The 23652-nt window shown below is 38.7% G+C and overlaps 1 protein-coding gene across 1 annotated transcript in view; it reads left to right on the top strand.

Annotated features, from left to right (window-relative positions):
- The window catches only part of WDR12 (WD repeat domain 12), a 30574-nt gene extending 10345 nt beyond the window's left edge, over positions 1-20229 (top strand). Inside the window, exons 3-13 of the mRNA XM_012446237.2 lie at positions 1267-1361; positions 2995-3101; positions 4754-4869; positions 5640-5794; positions 6892-6937; positions 9284-9369; positions 16374-16514; positions 16606-16711; positions 17401-17533; positions 18338-18410; positions 19898-20229. Coding sequence (XP_012301660.1) covers positions 1267-1361; positions 2995-3101; positions 4754-4869; positions 5640-5794; positions 6892-6937; positions 9284-9369; positions 16374-16514; positions 16606-16711; positions 17401-17533; positions 18338-18410; positions 19898-19975 — 1136 coding nt within the window. The 3' untranslated portion in view covers positions 19976-20229. The remainder of the gene's footprint in view (positions 1-1266; positions 1362-2994; positions 3102-4753; positions 4870-5639; positions 5795-6891; positions 6938-9283; positions 9370-16373; positions 16515-16605; positions 16712-17400; positions 17534-18337; positions 18411-19897) is intronic.
- The last annotated feature ends 3423 nt before the right edge of the window (positions 20230-23652 follow it).

Here is a 23652-nt window from a genome sequence, read left to right on the forward strand (position 1 = left end):
TTAGTTAAAAGACTACAACAAGGGAGCATTATGGTGGATGGAATCTGAGCCCTAAGGTGGGTCTTAATATCTTAAAAAGAGACACAACCAGATACTATTTGCATCCTGGTGGGATGTCATAGGAAATAGACAATACTCTCTGTGACTATTCTTGTCAAAAAAAAAAAAAACCTGAAATCTAATGAGGCATTTATGTCTGACTAGCTTATAGGATATTTGTGTGATAAAGAAACATGTTAAAGGGCACCTTGGAGATGTAGTCAGCAAAACTCAGAATGTATTAAATATTACAAAACAGATGACCCACTCTCATCAACAAATACTTGGCAAGGGGAAAAAGGAGGAGGAACTATTAAAGATTAAAAGAAACATTAATTAAATATGTATGGGCTGTGAACGCTGATTTTTGAAAGCTCACTGTAAAAGAACATTGACTATTTGATATTAGAAGGAATGATTGTTAAATTTTAAACTATTGTGACTAATTCTTTTAAGTCCTTATATTTTAGACATACAAGCTAACGTATTTACAGATGAAATGATACAATTTCTGAGATTTGCTTTAAAATAAACCAGCCAGGGAATAGAGGGAGGAATATAGATGATGCTCCATTAGTTGGTGGATGTTAAAATGGGTGATGGCAATGGGATTCATTGTTATTTCTACTTTTGCATGTTTGAAATATTCATAGATTAAAAGCTTTTTTTTTTTTTTTTTTTTTTTTTTTACTGAGATGGAGTTTCGCTCTTGTTAGCCCAAGCTGAGTGCAGTGGCATGATCTCGGCTCACTGCAACCTCTGCTTCCCGGGTTCAAGTGATTCTTCTGCCTCAGCCTCCTGAGTAGCTGGGGTTACAGGCATGCACTACCACGCCTGGCTAATTTTTTGTATTTTTAGTAGAGGCAGGGTTTTTCCATGTTGGCCAGGCTGATTTCGAACTCCCAACCTCAGGTGATCCACCCACCTCAGCCTCCCAAAGTGCTGGGATTACAGGCATGAGCCACCTCGCTCAGTCAGAGTGAAAGTTTTTTAAACCAAGGTAATTATACCAACAACAATAACGAAGACATTATACTAACAGACCAAAGTATTTCTGATCTTAAAAATCACATAGTATACTGGAATGCTTTGCCATAAGAAATTCTGGAGAAACTCATAGGCCACACTGGGAAAATAGGTACCTGTTTGTTTTGGGTGTTCTCGTATACCTCTGCCAATATCACTTCAGATATTGAGAGTGATAATTTTATTATGTATTTTCCTCAGAGTTCCACAAACATGTGGAGTTTGATTTCCTTATTAAGGGCCAGTTTCTGCGAATGCCCTTGGTCAAACACATGGAACTGGAGAACATCTCATCAGTAAGTTCAAATACTTACCTTGTGTTTTACTTAAAGCATTATCAGCTATTGTGGGTAAACTCCTTTTAGAATCACACTGAATCTACTTTAGTATCCAAGATTATTTTGAACATATTGAATATATATATGTATATGGATAGGTAGATAGTGTGTTTTATGTATTGTATGTATATTACATTTGTGTATTGAATATATATAGTGTGTGTATATGTATGTATATTCCTATATATTCAGTTTTGAAGCCTTCTCTTTTTGTGAGTGTTTTATTGAGAAATAAATGAACACATTCTTCATATTTATGGAAGAGCTAGCAAGAAAGGAAATAGCAAATATGTGTGTACAAATACTGGTGCACAAAATAAGTGGGCAAATATAAAAATTATGGGTTATTGTGATTTTTCCCTTCCTCTTATTTTCAGAGTTTCCTTAATATTGCTTTTATTATTAAAAATATGACTTATAATTGCTTTTTTATGATTTTAAAAATTGTGGCAAAATATACATAAAATACAATTTTAAACATTTTTAAATATATAATTCAGTGGCATTAAGTACATTTGCAATATTGTGCAACCATCACTATTTTCTGGAATTGTTTCTTTATCCTAAACAGAAGACCTGTACCCATTAAACAATATGCTTTTAGTCTTAATTAAAATTTTCCTATATCATACCTTCTTCTTTTTTTTTTTTTTTTTCTCTGAAATCTCTGCCTCCCAGGATCAAGCGATTTTCCTGCCTCAGCCTTCCGAGTAGCTGGGATTACAGGGGCACGCTACCACACCTGGCTAATTTTTGTATTTTTAGTAGAGATGAGATTTCACCATGTTGATCAGGCTGGTCTTGAACTCCTGATCTTGTGATCTGCCTGCCTTGCCCTCCCAAAGTGCTGTTATCACAAGCGTGAGCTACTGCGCCCGGCCTTTTTTTTTTTTTTTTCCCTGAGACAGAGTCTCCATGTGTTGCCCAGGCTGGAGTGCAATGGTGCAGTTTTGGTTCACTGTAATCTCCGCCTGCTGGGTTCAAGTGATTCTTGTGCCTCAGCCTCCCAAGTAGCTGAGATTACAGGCACCTGCCACTACTTCCAGCTAATTTTTGTATTTTCAATAGAGACAGAGTTTCACCATGTTGGCCAGGCACATCTTGAACTTCTGACCTCAGGTGATCGTCCTGCCTTGGCCTCCCAAAGTGCTGGGATTACAGGTATGAGCCACTGTGCCTGGCCTAAGGTTTTCTTATATTCTTTTTTCCCCCATTTTCAGCACGATTTTCCAAGGCCATTAACATTTCTTCATAAAATTTTTGGTAGGAGACGGCGTCTTGCTTTGTTGCCCAGGCTGGTCTTGAACTCCTAGGCTCAAGCAGTCCTCCTGCCCTAGCTTTCCTAATATTAATATCTGGGACTACAGGTGTGAGCCACCATGCCAAGCTATTATTTTCTAATATCACTCTTAGCTCACTGTTAGGTCAAATAAAGTTCTTTACTTTTTGAATGGCTCCAAATTTACTGGGTTATGAAGGAAACTAATACGAAATATATCAAGGAGATATATTAAATTGTGGGTTCTTTAACTTCTAATGTAGTTTTAAAAACTATACAGCCTGATTTGTTGCTGGTTTCTCTCCTGACTAGGAAGAAGTTGTGGAAATAGAATATGTGGAGAAGTATACTGCACCCCAGCCAGAGCAATGCATGTTCCATGATGACTGGATCAGTTCAGTTAAAGGGGCAGAGGAATGGTATTGCCAGATTAATACTCATGTCTTTTTTTTTTTATTTACCTCCTTCAGTCTTTTTAAATCCATATATAAGTATTTTTCTGTGATTTACTGTTACCTGTAAATTAATTTTGTGATCTCTGTATCAGTGGCCATGCCATACAGAAAGATCTCTGCATTCAGTGTCTTCAAGAAGAAACAGGTTATTTATTAATAGGTTTTCTTTTCTGTTCTGTTCAAGATGTCATAGTAACAATTATAGTTATCTTTTTTTTTTTTAATGGTTGCCCAGGCTGGTCTCAAACTCCTGGGCTCAAGCAGTCCTCCTGCCTCAGCCTCCTGAATAGGTGGGATTACACTACACCCAGCAATGCTTGTCTTCTGAATAAGTCATGTATCTTAGAGCATTTAATTTATTTGGTTTGATTATGTTGCTTTTAAGACCAAGGATATAGTTTGTTTCATAGAGGAGAAAAATGACCTTTATAGTCATAGATCTTCTGGCCTAATACCGTGAAGATGCATGCCATGCTATTTTAGGGCTGCAAAGAGCAGACTGGAATCAAGAAAGAAGGTACAGATGGCTCAGGGCAAATCCTCACAGGCCTTACTTGTAGGAAAACACCTCAAGAGGGTTTATAGTAGGAGCTTGCAAATAATGGAGTTATTACAGAAAGTTATGTTTCTACTGGGTTTACTTTTAATTTAAATGGTTTTCACTGGTTAAGTACAGAGTATTACAGGTCGACAGCCAGGTGTGTGGCTTCCGCCTGTAATCCCATCATTTTGGGAGGCCAAGGCGAGTGGATCACTTGAGATCAGAAGTTTGAGACCAGCCTGGCCAACATAGTGAAACCTGTCTCTACTAAAAATTCAGCAAATTAGCCAGATAATGATGATGCACACCTGTAGTCCCAGTTACTCGGGAGGCTGAGGCAGGAGAATTGCTTAAACCCAGGAGGCAGAGGTTGCAGTGAGCTGAGCAACAGAGTAAGACTCCGTCTCAAAAAAAAAGATACTACAGGTTGGGTATCCCTTATCTGGAAATGTTTGGGACCAGAAGTGTTTTGGATTTAGGATATTTTTGGGGGTTTTGGAATGTTTACATATACATAGTGAGATATCTTAGGGATGTGATCCAAGTCTAAACATGAAATTCATTTATGTTTCATATACAGCTTATATATCCAGCCCGAAAGTAATTTTATACAATATTTTTAATAATTTTGTGCGTGTATCAAAGTTTTGACTGTGTTTTGGCTACAGCCTGTCATTATGATGTCAGGTATGGAATTTTCTACTTGTGGTGTCATGTTGGCTCTCAAAAAGTTTTGCATTTTGGAGAATTTTGGACTTTAAATTTTCAGATTAGGGATGCTCAACTTGTATTAGGGTCTACAAGTAATTTGCACAGCTTCTGTGAGAGTTGTACGACTTAAAACAATGTAAAAATGAAATCTAGGATTTGCCAGGTATTATTTTTAGGAGGTTGAGAAACATCAAGTGTTTAACTGCTTATCTAGTGTGCTTTGAAATCTCGATCTTCATATTAAAAAATAATTTAAAAGTACAATCCTCAAAGTTATTTTGTCATTGCCAAAGAAACAAAGTTCATTTTCAGGGTTTGAAGAAGCTGCTTTTTGTATTTCATAAGATTTTTTTTCTCCTCATAGGATCTTGACTGGTTCTTATGATAAGACTTCTCGGATCTGGTCCTTGGAAGGAAAGTCGATAATGACAATTGTGGGACATATGGATGTTGTAAAAGATGTGGCCTGGGTGAAAGAAGGTTAGGACTTTTTGCCTACACTTAGAAGAATCCTAGATAGGGATTTGGAAATAAGCCATTTTTGGTTCTAGGGAAGAATGGAGAGTGGGTGGGAAACATCTTATACCTCAGTTATTATGAGGTCTTTCAAAAAATACAGTGTTCAAGAAAAAAAGGATTATATAAAAAATCCATAAATTGGTAGAAGTCATTCTTTATTAAAATTACATCAGATAATATACATTTTCAAGTTAATATAGAGTGTATTACACTCATCTTCTATTTTCTTTTGTTTGTTTGTTTGTTTGTTTGTTTGTTTGAGACAGAGTCTCGCTCTGTCGCCGAGGCTATAGTGCAGTGGCTCAATCTAAACTCACTGCAACCTCTGCCTCTTGGGTTCAAGCAATTTCCCTGCCTCAGCCTCCCAAGTGGCTGGGATTACAGGTGCCTGCCACCACGCCTGGCTGATTTTTGTATTTTTAGTAGAGACAAGGTTTTGCCATGTTGGCCAGGCTGGTCTCGAATTCCTGACTGCAAGTGATCCGCCTGACTTGGCTTCCCAAAGTGTCGGGATTACAGGCGTGAGCCACCTCATCCAGCCATCATATTCTATTTTCGCAGAATCTTCTCTTTATTACCACATCAGCCTTTTAAAACCTGGCCATATAGTTATTTTTTTAATACCTTTTTCAACAGCAACACAAAAATTCAGTTCTTCAGTTTCAGAACATGATGTATTCTGAATGGTATATACTAATTTGTTTCTTATTCTTGTGTTCTCCTTTCTTCAGATAGTTTGTCCTGCTTATTATTGAGTGCCTCTATGGATCAAACTATCCTCTTATGGGAGTGGAATGTAGAGAGAAACAAAGTGAAAGCCCTACACTGCTGCAGGGGGCATGCTGGAAGTGTAGATTCTATAGCTGTTAATGGCTCAGGAACTAAAGTAAGTAACTGGAATGTTATTACTACTGTGTTAAATTAGAATTTGAGCTTGTTACTAAACATTTTTTTCTACATATATTCATCGTGTTGGCTTAGTCTCAACAATTGGTGACAAAAGATAGGATTTCAAAGCAAAAGTAAATACTCATGCAGTAGGAGATATTCACTTCCTCAGTTTGAGTATCCCTGGTTTAGAACCCTATATAAACTTCAGAAGTTTTAAGAAATGAGATAAACAAGTCATTTATTTATATAACCTTCTTATGTCATAGTAATTGACATATGTCCAACCTATATCAGCTATTCTTAAGTGCTATCATCATCTGAAAATGCCTAGTTGATTGAGTGTTAGTATACACTAAAGTTTGTGCCAATAGAGTTTTACTGTAGTACTGATCTACTCTTTATCATGACAAAATGGTAAAAGTTAGTTAAAAGGTAACAAATCTGAGGACAATACCATATTGATTTATTAATATGAGGGGTTATAAATCCACTTACAATTTGAAAGTTTCCTAAGCCACATTGAAGTATTCTGGACTTAAGAGTGTTTCTTTGACAGTTAGGGTAACAGGATGCTTGATATATTCAAAGGTAAAGATTTATTTTTCATATTGAGTCAAAAAGATTTATATGTTTAGTCCAAACTTCAGTGAATTAACTGTACCCGTTCTTTTTGGCTAAAGAGAAGTAGAAACTCATCTTGAACTTATTTAATCTTAAAAGGAAATGTATTGGATTGTGAGATCCAAGGAAAGATTGAACAGCCACATCACAAGAAGGGTAATGCTGCATTTGGGCCTCAGGAACCAGTGGAATACAGGCTTGAATGTGGTCAGCACACCCTCTTCCTCTCTTGTCCCTCAAGTTGACTTTATTCTCTCTCACTTCAGATTGGCTTTCTTCAAAATACATGGCAATAACCCTGGCCTTCAAAATTTCCCAGATTTTATGTCCTGTCCTAGAAAAAGACTAATTTCATCTCTCTGGAACACAGGTTCTTTGAAAAGGTCCTGAATGAGGAAGAGACCTACTGATATAGGCAAATAATATGAATCATATTATATATGTCTTTTCCCTTCATATACATCTGTTTAGTTTTGCAGTGGCTCCTGGGATAAGATGCTAAAGATCTGGTCTACAGGTAAGTTAAATGTTTCTTTTACCTTGACTTATTTTGTTTCAAAAATTTAAGTTCAGAGGCCAGGTATGGTGGCTCACACCCATAATCTCAGCACTTTGGGAAGCCAGGGTAGAAGGATCCCTTGAAGCCACGAGTTCAAGAGCAGCCTGAGCCACATACTGAGACCCTGTCTCTACTAAAAGTAGAAAATTAAAATTAGCCAGGTGTGGTGGTATGCACCTGTAATGCTAGCTACTTGGGAGACTTAAGTAAGGGAATTATTTGAGCCTAGGAGTTTGAGGTTACAGTGAGCTGTATCATGCCACTGCACTTTGGCTGGGGTGATAGAGTGAGAACCTGTCTCACCAAAAAAAAAAAAAAAAAATCAGCTTAGTGAAATGGGACATTTTTTTTTCTTTTTTTTTTTTGATACGGAATTTCACTCTTGCTGCCCAGGCTGGAGTGCAGTGGCGCGATCTCAGCTCACTGCAACCTCCACCTCCTGGGTTCAAGCAATTCTGTCTCCTGCCTCAGCCTCCCGAGTAGCTAGGACTACAGGCGCGCGCCACCATGCCCAGCTAATTTTTGTATTTTTAGTAGAGACGGGGTTTCACCATGTTGACCAGGGTGGTCTCGATCTCTTGACCTCGTGATCCACCTGCCTCGGCCTCCCAAAGTGCTGGGATTATAGGCGTGAGCCACCGCGCCCGGCCGAAAGGGGACTTTTTAACCCATATTTTGCCATAAAAATAGACCAGTATGGCAACAAATTAGTATATTTCTTTGTGTTTCAAGATTTTTTTTTCCTATCCCACCACCCCCTTGCTTATTGGATACAGTACAGTGTCACTGAATTGTTGCAAGTATCAAAAACATGTTTGGTGCAATAGGATATATAAATACCTTGATTTTCAAAGTTCTCTTATTCAGGAAACATGGAAGTAAATAAAAATACTTTCTGAGTCATTTTAAGTCATTTAAGAATGACTTTTGAGTCATTTTCCTGTTCATTTCTTAGGTAAGCTGGTTTACGTAAAAATTTTACTTAAAAATTTTTTAAATACAGTTTTACCAATATTCATCTTTTTACCCTGAAAACATAGATTAAAAAGAACAAATTGAGGGAGAAGGAAGAAGGACTGTTAGAGGAAGAGAAGAAAAGAGGAAAAAACACACACCCGTAGATACTTACATTTTAAGACTGAGTAGCTAGAACTATTTATTGCATAGGTAAACAGATCAGAATACCTGTGTTACTTCATAGGTAATTGCTTAGGTACTTACACAGTATATACCCCAAATGCATTTCACAAAGACTTGAGGGGGATCAAGAAAAGCTTAACCAGTTTTGAATAATTATGTGTAAGATGGCGGGAAATACATAATCCATTTTAGTAGATTTTACAAAAATGGTGAAAGCAAATAATTTGGGGGCAAAAAGTGGCTTAGTTTAGAAAATTCTTTTGTAGAATTTTTAATTTTTTGATAGGGCCAACTAAGTGAAGTATTGTTTATGATTAGCAATTAACTTTAAGGGGTTTATAATCTAGTCAGAAATATTAATATTCATAAAAGCCACAAAACATTTTAATGTTTTACATATTTTATGTTACATATTTAATGTAACATAATACATATATTAATGGAACATATAATATACACATACATATGTACACATAATGTTCACATACATTCCATATTTAATGTTACATATTTTATGTAGTTTTCAATCTGCGTTTGCTGCCTAACCAAGTGATGTATAACAAAGATTTAAAAAAAAAAAACCAGAAACACTTTTGGTAGAAAAATGAAATCAAGAGAATAAACATGGCTGAAATGTATCTCCATTTATCACGTGTTTACTTTATCCTTCCCTCCTTCATAACATAAATGTAATCTGGTTATAACTCTCCTACAACTAACAGCAATTTTTCATAGCTATGTCAAAATGATAAATATTTATAATGATTTTTTTTTTTTAAAGACGGGTTTTCACCATGTTGGTCAGGCTGGTCTTGAACTCCCGACCTCAGGTGATCCACCCACCTTGGCCTCCAAAGTGCTTGGATTACAGGGGTGAGCCACCATGCCTAGCCTATAATGATGATCTTAAAGATGGCAAGATTTCCAACTTGTTAGATTTTAGTTTTCTAATGTAGTTTATTTTTTATTTTTTCATTTTTAAAGATTGGTAATCTAGGTAAAATTTTATCTATAACTTTCTGTTAACCAAAATGATGAGGAATATTCATTCCCTAACTAGTTGTGGTAACATGGAAAAACTGTGTATCTGGAAATGTAAAGAATTCTTTCAGACAGTTCATGATTAAGTTTTTAAAATGTCAAATCTAATTCTCTATCACACAGTCCCTACAGATGAAGAAGATGAAATGGAGGAGTCCACAAATCGACCAAGAAAGAAACAGAAAACAGAGCAGTTGGGACTAACAAGAGTAAGTATTTGTGAGAATTGACTGTACCTGGCTTAGACCTGTGTTGACAAATATATGGTAATTTAATATGGTCTTTCTTGTTTATGTTTCCTTTGTCTTACCTTGCTTCTTTAACCATGATTATCCTTTTTTGCAGTAAGCCTGTACATTTTTATTATAAGCACTGTACTGTTGCTACATTTATTTGCATCTTTGAATGTAGTAGCATTGAGCCAGGCTTATGGTTGCTACGTTGATTATTTAGTTATTGTTTGATCCCATGCTGCATTCTGAACCTTTTAATTATTAAAACTTACAGTACAGTGAAGCATCTGATTACCTGGTTGTTGAATAATATTATCCGTTTCATGTACTACTTAATTTTTTTTTTTTTTGAGGTGGAGTCTTGCTTTGTCACCCAGGCTGGAGTGCAGTGGTGCAATCTTGGCTCACTGTAACCTCCACCTCCTGAATTCAAGCAGTTCTCTTGCCTCAGCCTCCTGGGTAGCTGGGACTACAGGTGTGCGCCACCATGCCCAGCTAATTTTTGTATTTTTAGTAGAGACGGGGTTTCATCATGCTGTCCAGGCTGGTCTTGAACTCCTGACTTCATGATCCACCCAACTCGGCCTCCCAAAGTGCTGGGATTACAGGCGTGAGCCACTGTGCCTGGCCTGAGTATGTAATTTTCATAAGTTACATCTTCTAAATCACTAGAAACTAAGAGGTTAATTTGGGATTTGATTCTGTCATTTAGCTATCAGATTCCATTAAGTCAAACTCAGAAAGTTTATCTAGAATTTTTCTTTTAAAAATACTTACTTGATAAAGATTGAATATATTTAAGGTGTACTGCATGATTAGATATATGTAAACATTGCGTAATGATTACCACAATCAAATTAATTAACACATCCATCACCACTCATGCTATACATTAGATTCCCTGAACTTGTTCATCTTATAACCAAAAGTTTGTACCCTTAGACCTACTTTTCCCCATTTTCTCACACTCCAGCTCCCAGCAACCACTGTTCTCTGTGCTTCCATGAGTAACTTTTCATGCAGATTATTATTTATCCTGTTCCAAAGATACTTGTTATAATATGATCCGACCTGTATTTATATACTTTTTGTGAAGGGCAGTACTCAGTCAGGTTTAGAAAAACATTTTTCCTTCATTTTCTAATAGCTATAATGAATGTACAGTAAATAAAGCCCACATTTGCACACTAATTCTTATAGTCACCAATAAAATATCTTATAAAAATTGTTGAAAATAAAGAATAAAGTGGGATCATAAATTATTCATCAAATAAAATGTAATGAACAATAGCACATACTGGTTCCAGCTGAAAGTAATGATTTATAACTTCTTAATACATTTAAACATAGACTGATGAATTGCAAGAGGAAAGTTACGGCACTTACTCAGCTTCTTTACTCTGGTAGGCTAAATTTAAGCTAGAAATGGAGGCCAAGTGTGGTGTCTCACGCCTATAATCCCAGCACTTTGGGAGGCCAAGGCGGGCAGATTGCTTGAGCTCAGGAGTGTGAGACCAGTCTGGGCAACATGGCGATATCCTGTTTCTACTAAAAAATTTTAAGAAGTTAACTGGATGTGGTGGCTCATGCCTGTGGTTCCAGCTACGCCCACCCTGGGAGGCAGAGGTTGCAGTGAGCCAAGATTGTGCTACTGCACTCCAGCCTGAGCAAGAGAGCCAGACCTTGTCTCAAAAAATAAAGCTAGAAGTGCCTTACCAATTGGATATTGTGCCAGTGGTAGTTTATATTCATGCATATCCCTGATCAAACTTTTAAAGAATCTATCTGAGTAGGAAAAGATTTCCTGAGTTATAAAACTTTTTTACTGAGAAGGTAGCTCCTTTTTTCTTTTCTTTTTTTTTTTTCTTTTTTTCTTTTTTAAAGAGACAAGGTCTTACCCTGTTGACCAGGCTGGAGTGCAGTGGCACAATCATAGCTCACTGTAATCTCAAACTCCTGGCTTCAGGTGATCCTCCCACCTCCACCTTCCCAAGTTCTAGGATTACAGGCTTGAGCCACCATGCCCTGCCATTTCTTCCTCCTTTTTAATTAAAGTTTGACATGCAGCTTAAATGTACAGCTCAATTAATTTTTATAAATATGTATACTCAAGTAGGCCGTGTACAGTGGCTCATGCCTGTAATCCCAGCACTTTGGGAGGCCGAGGCGGGTGAATCACAAGGTCAAGAGATCGACACCATCCTGGCCAACATGGTTAAACCCCGTCTCTACTAAAAAGACAAAAATTAGCTGGGCATGGTGGCGCGTGCCTGTAATCCCAGCTACTTGGGAGGCTGAGGCAGGAGAATCGCTTGAACCCGGGAGGCGGAGGTTGTAGTGAACCAAGATCATGCCACTGCACTCCAGTCTGGTGACAGAGCGAGACTCAGTCAAAAAAAAAAAAAAAAACACGGTATACTCAAGTAATTACTACCCAAATAAAAATATAGAGATTTACTAGTACCCTAGATGACTCCCTCTAGCCTGCCTCTCAACCACTAGCTCCCTAAAGGTAGTCACTTTTGACTTATGCCATCTTAGATTAATTTTACCTATTTTTAAAATTTTATATAACATCTGTAAGATAGGTCTTTTCATTAATATATAACATTTCATTGCAGTATCAGTATGCCACAATTTATCCATTATTCCTTTTTTGAGACAGAGACTCACTCTGTCACCCAGGCTAGAGTACAGAGAGCCTAATCACGGCTCTCTGCAGCCTCAACCTCCCCACACTGAGGTGATCCTCCCACCTCAGCCTGCTGAGTAACTAGGACTACAGGTGCATGCCACCATGCCCAGCTAATTTTTCTTTTTCGTAGATACTGGGTTTTGTCGTGTTGCCCAGGTTGGTCTTGAACTCCTAGGCTCAAGTGATTTTCTTGCCTCAGCCTCCCAAAGTGCTGGGATTACAGACATGAGCCACCACATTCAGCCTATTTGTTATTCTTTTGATGGAACTTTTTTTTTTTTCCTTTTGAGAGGAGTGGTGCAGTGGCATAATCATGGGTCACTGCATCCTCAACCTCCAGGGTCCACACAGTCCTCACACCTCAGCCTCTCAAGTAGCTGGGACTACAGGCACATGTCACCATGCCCTGGCTAATTATTATTATTTTTTTTTAGAGACAGGGTCTTGCTATCTTGGTGAGGCTGGTCTTGAACTCCTGGCCTCAAGCAGTCCTGTCACCTCGGCCTCCCAAAGTGCTGGGATTACAAGCATGAGCCACCATGCCTGGCTGTTACTCCACTTCTTTATCAGCACTTTATATGGTCAGTTATTAAAGTCATGATCGACTTTTATTAAGCCCTGGATCTTTGATACTCAATTTTGAAGTGTTCATATTTTTAGCTAATTTTAAAGTTATTATTAATCACTTTTTTATAGAGATGGTATCTTGCTTTGTTGCCCAAGAGGTCTCAAACTCCTAGCCTCAAGCAGTCCTCCCACCTCATAGCCCATTTTTTAAGAGTGTTGTCTCTCTTTTACTTACTGATTTTTTTTTTAACTTAATGATTTGTAAGAGTTCTTTCTGTATTCTGGATTCAAGTTATTTGCTGGATATATATATTTTCTCCCACTCTGCTTTGCTGATACCTTTTATTTCTAGGTAGTACTTTGGTAAGCTTGCTCCCATAGTTCATTTATTTGAAAGAAATAATAGTATATTGAGTTTCTCATTTAGCTTTTTTCCCCCTTTCACTGGTTTTTCCTGAGAAATCATTCAGCTTTTTATAGGGTTTAAATTTATGCATTCATAAATTATTAATTAAAGTCATGCCAGAAACCCTTGAAGAGCCAATTACAATGAAAATGTTGCTGCAGTTAGAAATAATAGAGGCCGGGCGCGGTGGCTCACGCCTGTAATCCCAGCACTTTGGGAGGCCGAGGCGGGTGGATCACGAGGTCAGGACATCAAGACCATCCTAGCTAACACGGTGAAATCCCGTCTCTACTAAAAATACAAAAAATTAGCTGGGCATGGTGGCGCACGCCTGTAATCCCAGCTACTCAGGAGGCTGAGGCAGGAGAATTGCTTGAACCCAGGAGGCGGAGGTTGCGGTGAGCCGAGATCGCGCCATTGCACTCCAGCCTGGGTAACAAGAGCGAAACTCCGTCTCAAAAAAAAAAAAAAAAGAGAAATAATAGAAATATTGAGGGCTCGTTTCCAGTTTGACAGTTATAAGTAAAACTGTCAGCATTTGTATTTAGGTTTTTGCATGATCCTGTTTTCATTTCTCCTGGGCAAATGTCAAGGTATGGTATATCTTATTCCTATGATAAGCTTACCTATTGTTTTTTCCATGTCATTTTATATTCTAGAGCCTCCTGATTACTTCTGTGTCACCTTTTCATTCTGTTTTAGATCACATCAGAGATTGTTCTGTTCCTCACTCTATCACGTTCCTTTACTTCTTTCAGGAAAATTTTAAAGCTGGAACAGACACCTCAGGGATCATTTGATCCAGGAGTTGGATCCCAACAGCCAATTTGGCTGTTACTTATTTTTGTACTACAGAGAGTTAAGTATGGTTTTTACAATTATAAAGGGTTGTAAAAACAACCCCTTATAAAAATAATTGTGGGCTGAGTGCAGTGGTTCACACCTGTAATCCCAGCACTTTGGGAGGCCAAGGCGGGCAGATCACCTGAGGTCAGGAGTTTAAGACCAGCCTGGCCAACATGATGAAACAGCTTCTCTACTAAAAATACAAAAATAAAAATTAACCAGGTATGGTGGCACATGCCTGTGGTCCCAGCTACTTGGTAGACTGAAGTAAGAAAATCTCTTGAAGCTGGGAGGCAGAGGTTTCAGTGAGCCAAGATTGTACCATTTCACCCCAGGCTGGGCAATAAGAGCGAAACTCCGTCTCTCACACACACAAAGAAAACAAAATTAAAAAAAAAAAAAAATGACTGTGGTATTATCCATGCAACGAAAAATATACAACATAAACTATATGTGTTTTGCAAAAGTTGAAATCTTTAAATGTTGGTGAAAAATTTGCTGAAAAAATTTGCTTTCTGATCTTGTTATAATGCCTTAATATTACAGATGAGGTAATATTTAAGGAAGTTAAATGTAACAAAGTTATAAAAGTAGATTGACTGTCTCCTATTCCAGAATTCTTTTCCTCTGTCTTTGTTTTTCTAAGAGACCGACTCTCACTCTGTTGCCCAGGGTGGAATGCAGTGACACAATCTCATCTCACTGCAACCTCTGCCTCCCAGGCTCAAGCAGTCCTCCCACCTCAGCCTCCCAAGTAGCTGGGACTACAGGCGTGTGCCACCATGCCAGCTCATTTCTGTATTTTTTTTTTCAAAGACAGGGTTTTGGCATGTTTCCCAGGCTGGTCTTAAACTCCTAAGCTCAAGTGATCCACCCATCTCAGCCTCCCAAAGTGATGGGATTACAGGTGTGAGTCACCGTGCCTGGCCTCCTCTCTTTTGTTTTTAGAGACAAGATCTCTCTGTCATCCAGGCTGGAGTGCAGTGGCATGGTCATTGCTCACTATAGCCTCAAACTCCTGGGCTCAAGCGATCCTTCCACCTCAGCCTCCCAAGTAGCTATGACTATAGTCATGTATCATCAAGCCCAGCTAATTTTTATTTTTAGTAGAGACGGAGTCTCACTATGTTGCCCAGGCTGTTCTCAAACTCCTGGGTTCCAGTGATCCTCCCACTTCAGCCTGCCAAAGCATTAAGACTACAGGTATGAGCCTTTTGTGCCTGGCTCTTTCCACTCTCTTTTAGATACTCCTTATATTTCAGATAGGTACTATACCTGGTTACCTAGTTTGGGGCTTTTAGTTTAAAAAGACGTTACAGATTGTGGAGTATTAATAAATGTACTGTGTATATTGTTTAAAGATTAAATAATAGGACTTAAAGATGCAGAGGAATGATGTGGTAAGAATAACTTACTGAGATTAATTTACCTGGAGGAGTTATGTAGAAATTGGCAGCATATTTTGAGTGAAGGTGCTGAAATCTATAGCTATCTGATCACAAAGCTTTTTGTGTTAACTGTGAAGCAGTTTCATTGATAACCAGTCCCAAGGGAGGGTTCTCACTGGGCAGAGGATAGTAAAGGTCATCTTAGGCCAGCCACCAGGAATAGAAGCGTGAATACTTTCATCAACTGCGTCCTGGGCTGCAGTTTTACCAGTTGCCTGAATCTGGTGAGGAAGAGCACACACACAACACATTACATGAAACAGGTTTATTACTTACAGATAGGCAGCAAGGGACGACAGAAGCCTAGGATCCATTGTGAGCCAATCCTTCAGGGCTCAAGAAAGCTGCCCGGAGAAAATGGAATGTTTATTGTGTGTGCCTTACTTGCAGCACAGCTGAGGGATCCCAAAAAGCCTGCCCTGGTTTTTATATCCTGGGATCACTCGACTCTCTGGGCAAAGTTTGAAGGATATCCTGTTTCTAGGAGCTGGAACAGAGCCCCCGGGCTATGCTGGCGAGTTACTCCCTTTCTCAGGATATTATATTCCCGGAATATTATATAGTTATTTTGAGAACTACAGGCAAGAAGAAAAGAGGGGAGAAACTATATCCATCAGTCCAAGGCCATTCGGAAACCATCCAGCACTAACTTTTAATACAACATTTCTTAGATGGGAGAGTTAAGTTTGTGTGTTAATACTGATCAAAATGAAAAGTAGAAAAGATGAGGAGCAGCAGAATACAGTGGAATGACTACAGACGAGTAATACTTGTGTTCAAACTCAAGTCTGCCACTTATAAGCTCTATGACCTTGGGTAAGTTATCTTTATCAGCCTCATTGTTTTATAAAATAAAGACAAATATCTATTCCATTGTAAAGAAAGAAGAAATAAGTCAGGATATGAAAGATGGGCAGTTCAGCTCTGGCATATGGGCTTTGTAAGTAATAAGTACTACTATTGTTTCAATTACTCTGTAATGAAAACATTTTACCCTTTTGGGGTTCTTCCTTTCTAGACTCCCATAGTGACCCTCTCTGGCCACAAGGAAGCAGTTTCCTCAGTTCTGTGGTCAGATGCTGAAGAAATCTGCAGTGCATCTTGGGACCATACAATTAGAGTGTGGGATGTTGAGTCTGGCAGTCTTAAGTCAACTTTGGTAAGAAAAATTCAATTATCTTTTAAGACATAAACTTCTAGAGATGGTTTTTGGTCTACCATGATTAATGTTCTTTCCTTTTCTTTTTCAGACAGGAAATAAAGTGTTTAATTGTATTTCCTATTCTCCAGTTTGTAAACGTTTAGCATCTGGAAGCACAGATAGGCATATCAGACTGTGGGATCCCCGAACTAAAGGTGGGTCATGTAAACCACTGGGGAAAAATATGTGTGCATAACATCAATTTCTCATCTCACTGGAGATGTATAATTTCCAGCCGGGCGTGGTGGCTTGCACCTTTAATCCTAGCACTTTGGGAGGCCAGGTGGGCAGATCACAAGGTCTGGAGATCAAGATGAGCCTGGCCAATATGGCAAAACCCTGTCTCTACTAAAAGTACAAAAAAATTAGCCAGATGTGATGGCAGGCACCTGTAATCCCAGCTACTTGAGAGGCTGAGGCAGGAGAATCGCTTGAACCTGGGAGGTGGAGGTTGCAGTGAGCCGAGATCACACCACTGCATTCCACCACTTCAACCTGGGCATGCACTTTGGGAGACCGACGTGCGTGGATCACGAGGTCAGGACATGGAGCCCATCCTGGCCAACATGGTGAAACCCTGTCTCTACTAAAAATATCAAAAATTAGCTAGGTGTAGCGGTGTGTGCCTGTAATCCCAGCTACTTGGGAGGCTGAGGCAGGAGAATTGCTTGAACCCGGGAGGTGGAAGTTGCATTGAGCCAAGATTGTACCACTGCACTCCAGCCTGGCGACACAGCAAGACTCCATCTCCGTTAAAAAAAGAAATTCTGCAAATATTTTTTGGGTTTGTTCTACTTTCTTCTCTTTTCTAAAATTCAGCACTTGTCTTTTTTGCTTTGTTTAGATGGTTCTTTGGTGTCACTGTCCCTAACTTCACATACCGGTTGGGTGACATCAGTAAAATGGTCTCCTACCCATGAACAGCAGCTGATTTCAGGATCTTTAGATAACATTGTTAAGCTGTGGGATACAAGAAGGTAAATTCTATTTATGATCTACAAAAGAAACATATCAATCACCTGTTATACAGAAAGAAATGAATACTGAAATTATCTAAAACCAGAAGAGCAAAAAAAGCCTCATGGTTATACAACCTCATGTGACAAATACTGATATGGAAAAGAAAAGCCAGGATCAAAGAAATTTTCCACCAGGCACGGTGGCTCACACCTGTAATCCCAGCACTTTGGGAGGCTGAAGCAGGCAGATCACTTGAGCCCAGGAGTTCAAGAATAGCCTGGCCAACACGGTGAAACCCTGTCTCTACTAAAAATACAAAAATTAGCCCGGCATGGTGGCGCACGCCTGTAATCCCAACTACATGGGAAGGTTGAACCCGGGAGGTGGAGGTTGCAGTGAGCCAAGATTGTGCCATTGCACTCCAGCCTGGTTGACAGAACGAGACTTTGTCTCAAAAAGAAAAAGAAATTCATGTTAATATGTTGTTTTTTTGATTATTGATAGCTAGACAAATAGTTTATAAAGCCATAATTTGGGGGTTAAAAAAATGTAGTTAAGGAAGTGTGAAAATGGGCCTAATTATAAGTAAATTCTTATAATGAAATAACATTTTTTTCCTGAATATATTTGTTATAATAAATACCTGTGGTCTACCAATGATATAGGAAAAAGAGGATCAAATAAGCAGAATTTAAGATTAAGTGGTTATTGGGGCAAGGATGGTAAACCCTCTAAAGTTTTCAGATAGATTTAAGCGATTATTTAAATATCTGTTTTAACACTATGAATGCATATAATATGTTAATATTTTCATCTTTTAGTTGTAAGGCTCCTCTCTATGATCTGGCTGCTCATGAAGACAAAGTTCTGAGTGTAGACTGGACAGACACAGGGGTAAGAATTTATTAGTTATTTGATGAAAAAGAAAATGTATTAGAATAAATCTGGTGTTTGTGTTTATAAAATTATTAGTTTCAATATATTTAATATTTATAATTCTGTATTGTTTCCCTTAATATTATTTTTAAAATCTCACATCTCATTCAAAGAAGAAACAAATTTGTCCTTTAATAGGCCAGGCATGGGGGCTTATGCCTATAATCCCAGCACTTTGGGAGGCAAGGTAGGAGGATTCTTTGAGTCCAGGAGTTTGAAACCAACCTAGGCAACATGGTGAGATGCTGTCTCTACAAAAAAATTTAAAAATTATCTATGCATGGTGGTGTGACCTATAGTCCAGCTACTTGAGCCTGAAGCAGGAGGATCACTTGTGCCTGGGAGGTCGAGACTGCAGTGAGCTGTGATCGCACCTCTGCACTATAGCCTGGGTGACAGAGTGATACCCTATCTCAAAATAATAATAATACTTAGGAATAGTAAATTTGAAATTGAAACATTTTTTTTCCTTCTTAGTATAGTGGGTTTTGTTGTTGTTTTTTTTGTTTTTTTCTTTGTCATTGTTGTTTTAAGAAACAAGGTCGTCTGTTGCCCAGGCTAGAATGCCAGTGGTGCAATAATGACTCACTGCAGCCTTGAACTCCTGGGCTCAAGCAATCCTCCTACCCCCATTTTTATCTTCTTATTTATTTATTTTTAGAGATTGAGGCTTTAACTCCCGGGCTTAGGTGATCCTCTTGCCCCAGCCTTCTGAGTAGCTGGGACTACAGGTGGGTGCTACCACATCTGGCAAATTTTTAAATTGTTTGTAGAGACGTGGTATCACTATGTTGTCCAGGCTAGTCTTGAACTCCTGGCCTCAAGTAGTCCTCCCACCTCGACCTCCTGGAGTGTTAGAATTACAGGCATGAGCTACTGTGCCCAGCCCCCATGAGTATCTTCATGAAACATTTTATATCCATAAACTGACTACTTAAGACTAATTGGATCAAAGTATTTACCAGTTGGAAAAATCTTATGTAAGTCTGCATTATAAAATGTGTTTAAAAAATTACAATTTATTTATTTTTATATGTATACATAAGCTCTTACTGCCTAAGAATTCTTTCCAAATATAAGTCCTACAGCTACTTGAATAATTTGTAATATACAGTTAATGTCCTGTCTTTTATTAATTTTCTTTAATTGGTAAAACTGTATCCCTTTCAAACTTATTACGTATCTTGGCAGATGCTTTGTAGAAAGTGCAGCAGCATATTGTGTCTCAACCAAATGTAAATGATTGCTAGTAATGTTTTAATATTCTATATTGTAGTATAGTAGTGAAACAATGTTGGTCCCTTAACTAACTCTCAATGCAAGTTAACTGCTCACCCATAATTCCTTTAGCAATGAAAATCAGTAGTATTTAATTAGGTTTAGCTATGATATGAAGTAATTATATTTTCTTATGTTTTCATGTCTTTTTCTCTCCTTTTACACAGCTACTTCTGAGTGGAGGAGCAGACAATAAATTGTATTCCTACAGATATTCACCTACCACTTCCCATGTGGGGGCATGAAAGTGAACAATAATTTGATGACAGAGATTATTTCCATAAATGAAATTAGTAGAGAATCTTGAAATTGCATTGATGCAGATGCATAGCCTTTTGTAGTTCATATAATGTTTTCACCCTTCATAATAGCTAACATTACTATCTTCTTATTTTGTATTTATAATACAATAGGTTGTGTTTATAAAATATAAACTGTGGCATGCATTCTCTGTACGAACTTGAAATTAAACTGAGTGTTATATTTCTCTTTAAAGGTATTGGTTTGAATTAAAATCTGTTTTTTTTTTTTTTGAGATGGAGTCTAGCTCTGTCACCCAGGCTGGAGTGCAGTGGCGTAATCTTGGCTCACTGCAGCCTCCGCTTCCTAGGTTCAATCAATTCTCCCATTTCAGCCTCCTGAGTAGTATTTTTTTTTTTTTTTTTTTTTTTTTTTTTTTTTTTTTTTTTTTTTTTTTTTTTTTTTTTTTTTTTTTGAGACGGAGTTTCGCTCTTGATACCCAGGCTGGAGCGCAATGGCGCGATCTCGGCTCACCGCAATCTCCGCCTCCTGGGTTCAGGCAATTCTCCTGCCTCAGCCTCCTGAGTAGCTGGGATTACAGGCACGCGCCACCGTGCCCAGCTAATTTTTTGTATTAGTAGAGACGGGGTTTCACCATGTTGACCAGGATGGTCTCGATCTCTTGACCTCGTGATCCACCCGCCTCGGCCTCCCAAAGTGCTGGGATTACAGTCCTGAGTAGTATTTTAATAGAGAGGGGGTTTTGACATGTTGGCCAGGCTGGTCTCGGACTCCTGACCTCAGGTGATTCACCTACCTCATCCTCCCAAAATGCCGGTATTACAGGCGTGAGCTACTGCGCCTGGCCAAATTAAAATTTGTTTTTGAAATGCTATAAAAGGATATATTGGAAATCGAGTAATTACTTGTCCAGATGTAGGCCAGGCACATTGGCTCACACATGTAATCCCAGCACATTGGGAGGACAAGGTGGGCAGATCACCTGAGGTCAGGAGTTTGAAACCACCCTGGCCAACATGGTGAAACCCAGCCTCTACTAAAAATACAAAAATTAGCTGGGCATGGTCCTGGGGCGCCTGTAATTCCAGCTACTTGGGAGGTTGACACAGGAGAATTGTTTGAACCCGGGAGGCAGAGATTGCAGTGAGCCGAGATCGCACCACTGCACTCCTACCTGGGCGATAAGAGTGAGACTCCGTCTCAACAACAACAAAACAATGTGATTCTGCCGGGTGTGGTGACTCATACCTGTAATCCTAGCATGTTCGGTGGCCAAGGCAGGTGGATCACCTGAGGTCAGGGTTCGAGACCATCCTGGCCAACATGGTGAAACTTGGTCTCTACTAAAAAAAAAAAAATTAGCCGGGTGTGGTGACACACACCTGTGGTCCCAGCTACATGGGAGGCTGAGACAGGAGAATCGCTTGAACCTGGGAAGCAGAGGTTGCAGTCAGCTGAGATGGCACCACTGCACTTCAGCCTGGGCAGCAGAGTGAGACTTCCATCTCAAAAAGAAAAAATTTAGATTGCTGATTTTTAAGGAATTTATCAAGATATTTTAAGGGAGGCACTTTAAATTAAATATATGTGAGATCCTTTAGAAATTGCGTACAGTTTTCATTGTAACCTCCTAACCTATCCTCATGTGTAGATAAGAATTAATTCTTTAGACAAAACCTTTCATCAGTATCAGATAAATATCCTACAAATTTTATGATATTAGCATTTGTCTTTATGCATGTGTTATATAAAAATATTTAAAGTAAATGTATTTTTAAAATGTTACTTCCATCATTAATGGATTGATATTCCTTAAGTAAAACATTCACAACCTTTTAGTAATATTTGGGAAATACATTTGGTCTCATTATTAGACGGTATTACATCTCAAATGATGTTCCTATTGCAGAAGTCTGGGAAACAGTATCTATACTTGGCTACTGTTGAGAGCTAGACAATGTATTGAACCAGTTAGGAGTTTAGTTCTCATATGTAGAAAACCAGAGGCAGTCCAGGGCTGGTGTAGTTTTTGTTCCACATTCCTTAGGATTCTAACCTCCCTCCACCCCTGGGATATGGTCCTCATTTTTATATAGACGAAGAGTCAGAGCTCCAGTTATCATTTCTTACAGTATATTTTAATGTCAAAAAAATGAATAAAGGTGGCTAGAAAATTCATGCACAGAATTCCTTGTTTTTCTCATTTTATGCTAATTGGTATAAATTTTATTGTATTTGTAGTCTCTGGAAATCTAACTTTGAGAGGACAAAGGTGAATTGTTAGTCCTGTTTTGGATGGTCTTTGAATGATCCTTAAGGGCAGTTATTTAAAGTGTCTTTCTTAACTCACCAACCTGGACTGACCAAATGTAGTCTGTATAAACTAGGTGGTTAAAGTAAAGGTAAAGAAACCTATATATCCGATGCAGTAGACAGAAAAGAAAATGGCATCCAGAACTGGTCCTTACCTAATCCCAATACTGGTTCCACAGCAGAATACATTCATAGTTCAGGCATTCTCCCTTGGGATAGATTTAATGTAAGTGACCAACTCTCTTGGACAAGGATTGTCTCTGATCAATCCCTGCCAAAGTCCTTTCCTTAGTTAACTCAAGTGGTTAGATCTTACTCCCTGAACAGAAAGAATATGAGAGGTCAATACAAGCCTAGAAAATTCAGTCCTCTTATAACATATTGTTCCCCCTTTTTCTCAAAAGCCAAGAAACTACATTTCAGTGGTCCCCTTTCCTCCACCAGAACACCAGAGATGCCTGCTTTGCATATACTTACTTGTTCCTAAGAGTCACTTGGATGGGCAGATGAGTGGTGCTGCTTTACCAGAGTTGAGAAAAGCTAGGAACATGATAATACAGTCCTCAGAACCTGCTGACCAGTACTAGTTAATGCTGTCCTGCCATCGTAGTGCAGTTGTTTTTTTTTAAATTTATTTTTATGTATTTATTTTTAAGATGGGGTTTCACCATGTTGGCCAGGATGGTCTCCATCTCCTGACCTTGGGATCTGGCCCACCTCAGCCTCCCAAAGTGTTGGGATTAAAGGCGTGAGCCACCGCTGTGAACCAGTAGTGCAGTTCCTTAAAATGTTGATGCTTGCTCTTTTGTCAAACAAAGGTTGTATTTTTGGTTGCTTGTTTTTTTGTAGAGACAGGGTCTCACTATGTCACCCATACTGGAGTGCAATGCTGCAAACTTGCAACCTCCACCTTCTGGGCTCAAGCCATCCTCCCATCTCAGCCTTGTAGCTGGGACCACACCTGGCCAATTTTTTTATAGAGACAGGGTTTTATCATGTTGCCCATGTTGGTCTTGAACTCCTGGGCTCAAGTGATTTGCCCGCCTGGACCTCCCAAAGTGCTGAGATTACAGGCATGAGCCACCGAACCCATCCCACATAAAGTTTTAAGAAGTTCCTTGGCCAGGCATGGTGGCTCATGCCTTTGTAGAAAACCATAGCTTTGTGAGAAGATCGGTATTTTCTTTTCCTTTCCTTTGAATTTAACCATTTTGGAACTCTTGTCAACAATGCATAATATTATATCATAATGCTTCCTAGTATAATATTGGAGAAAGAACAAACAAAAGTTTAAATTGATATAAAATGCACATAATTGTATAATTGAACAACACAACCCTGCAAAACA

This window comes from Aotus nancymaae, unplaced genomic scaffold (assembly GCF_030222135.1).
Source record: "Aotus nancymaae isolate 86718 unplaced genomic scaffold, 86718_ANA_hifiasm-v0.15.2.pri h1tg000008l, whole genome shotgun sequence".
In the NCBI taxonomy this organism is placed as follows: domain Eukaryota; kingdom Metazoa; phylum Chordata; class Mammalia; order Primates; family Aotidae; genus Aotus; species Aotus nancymaae.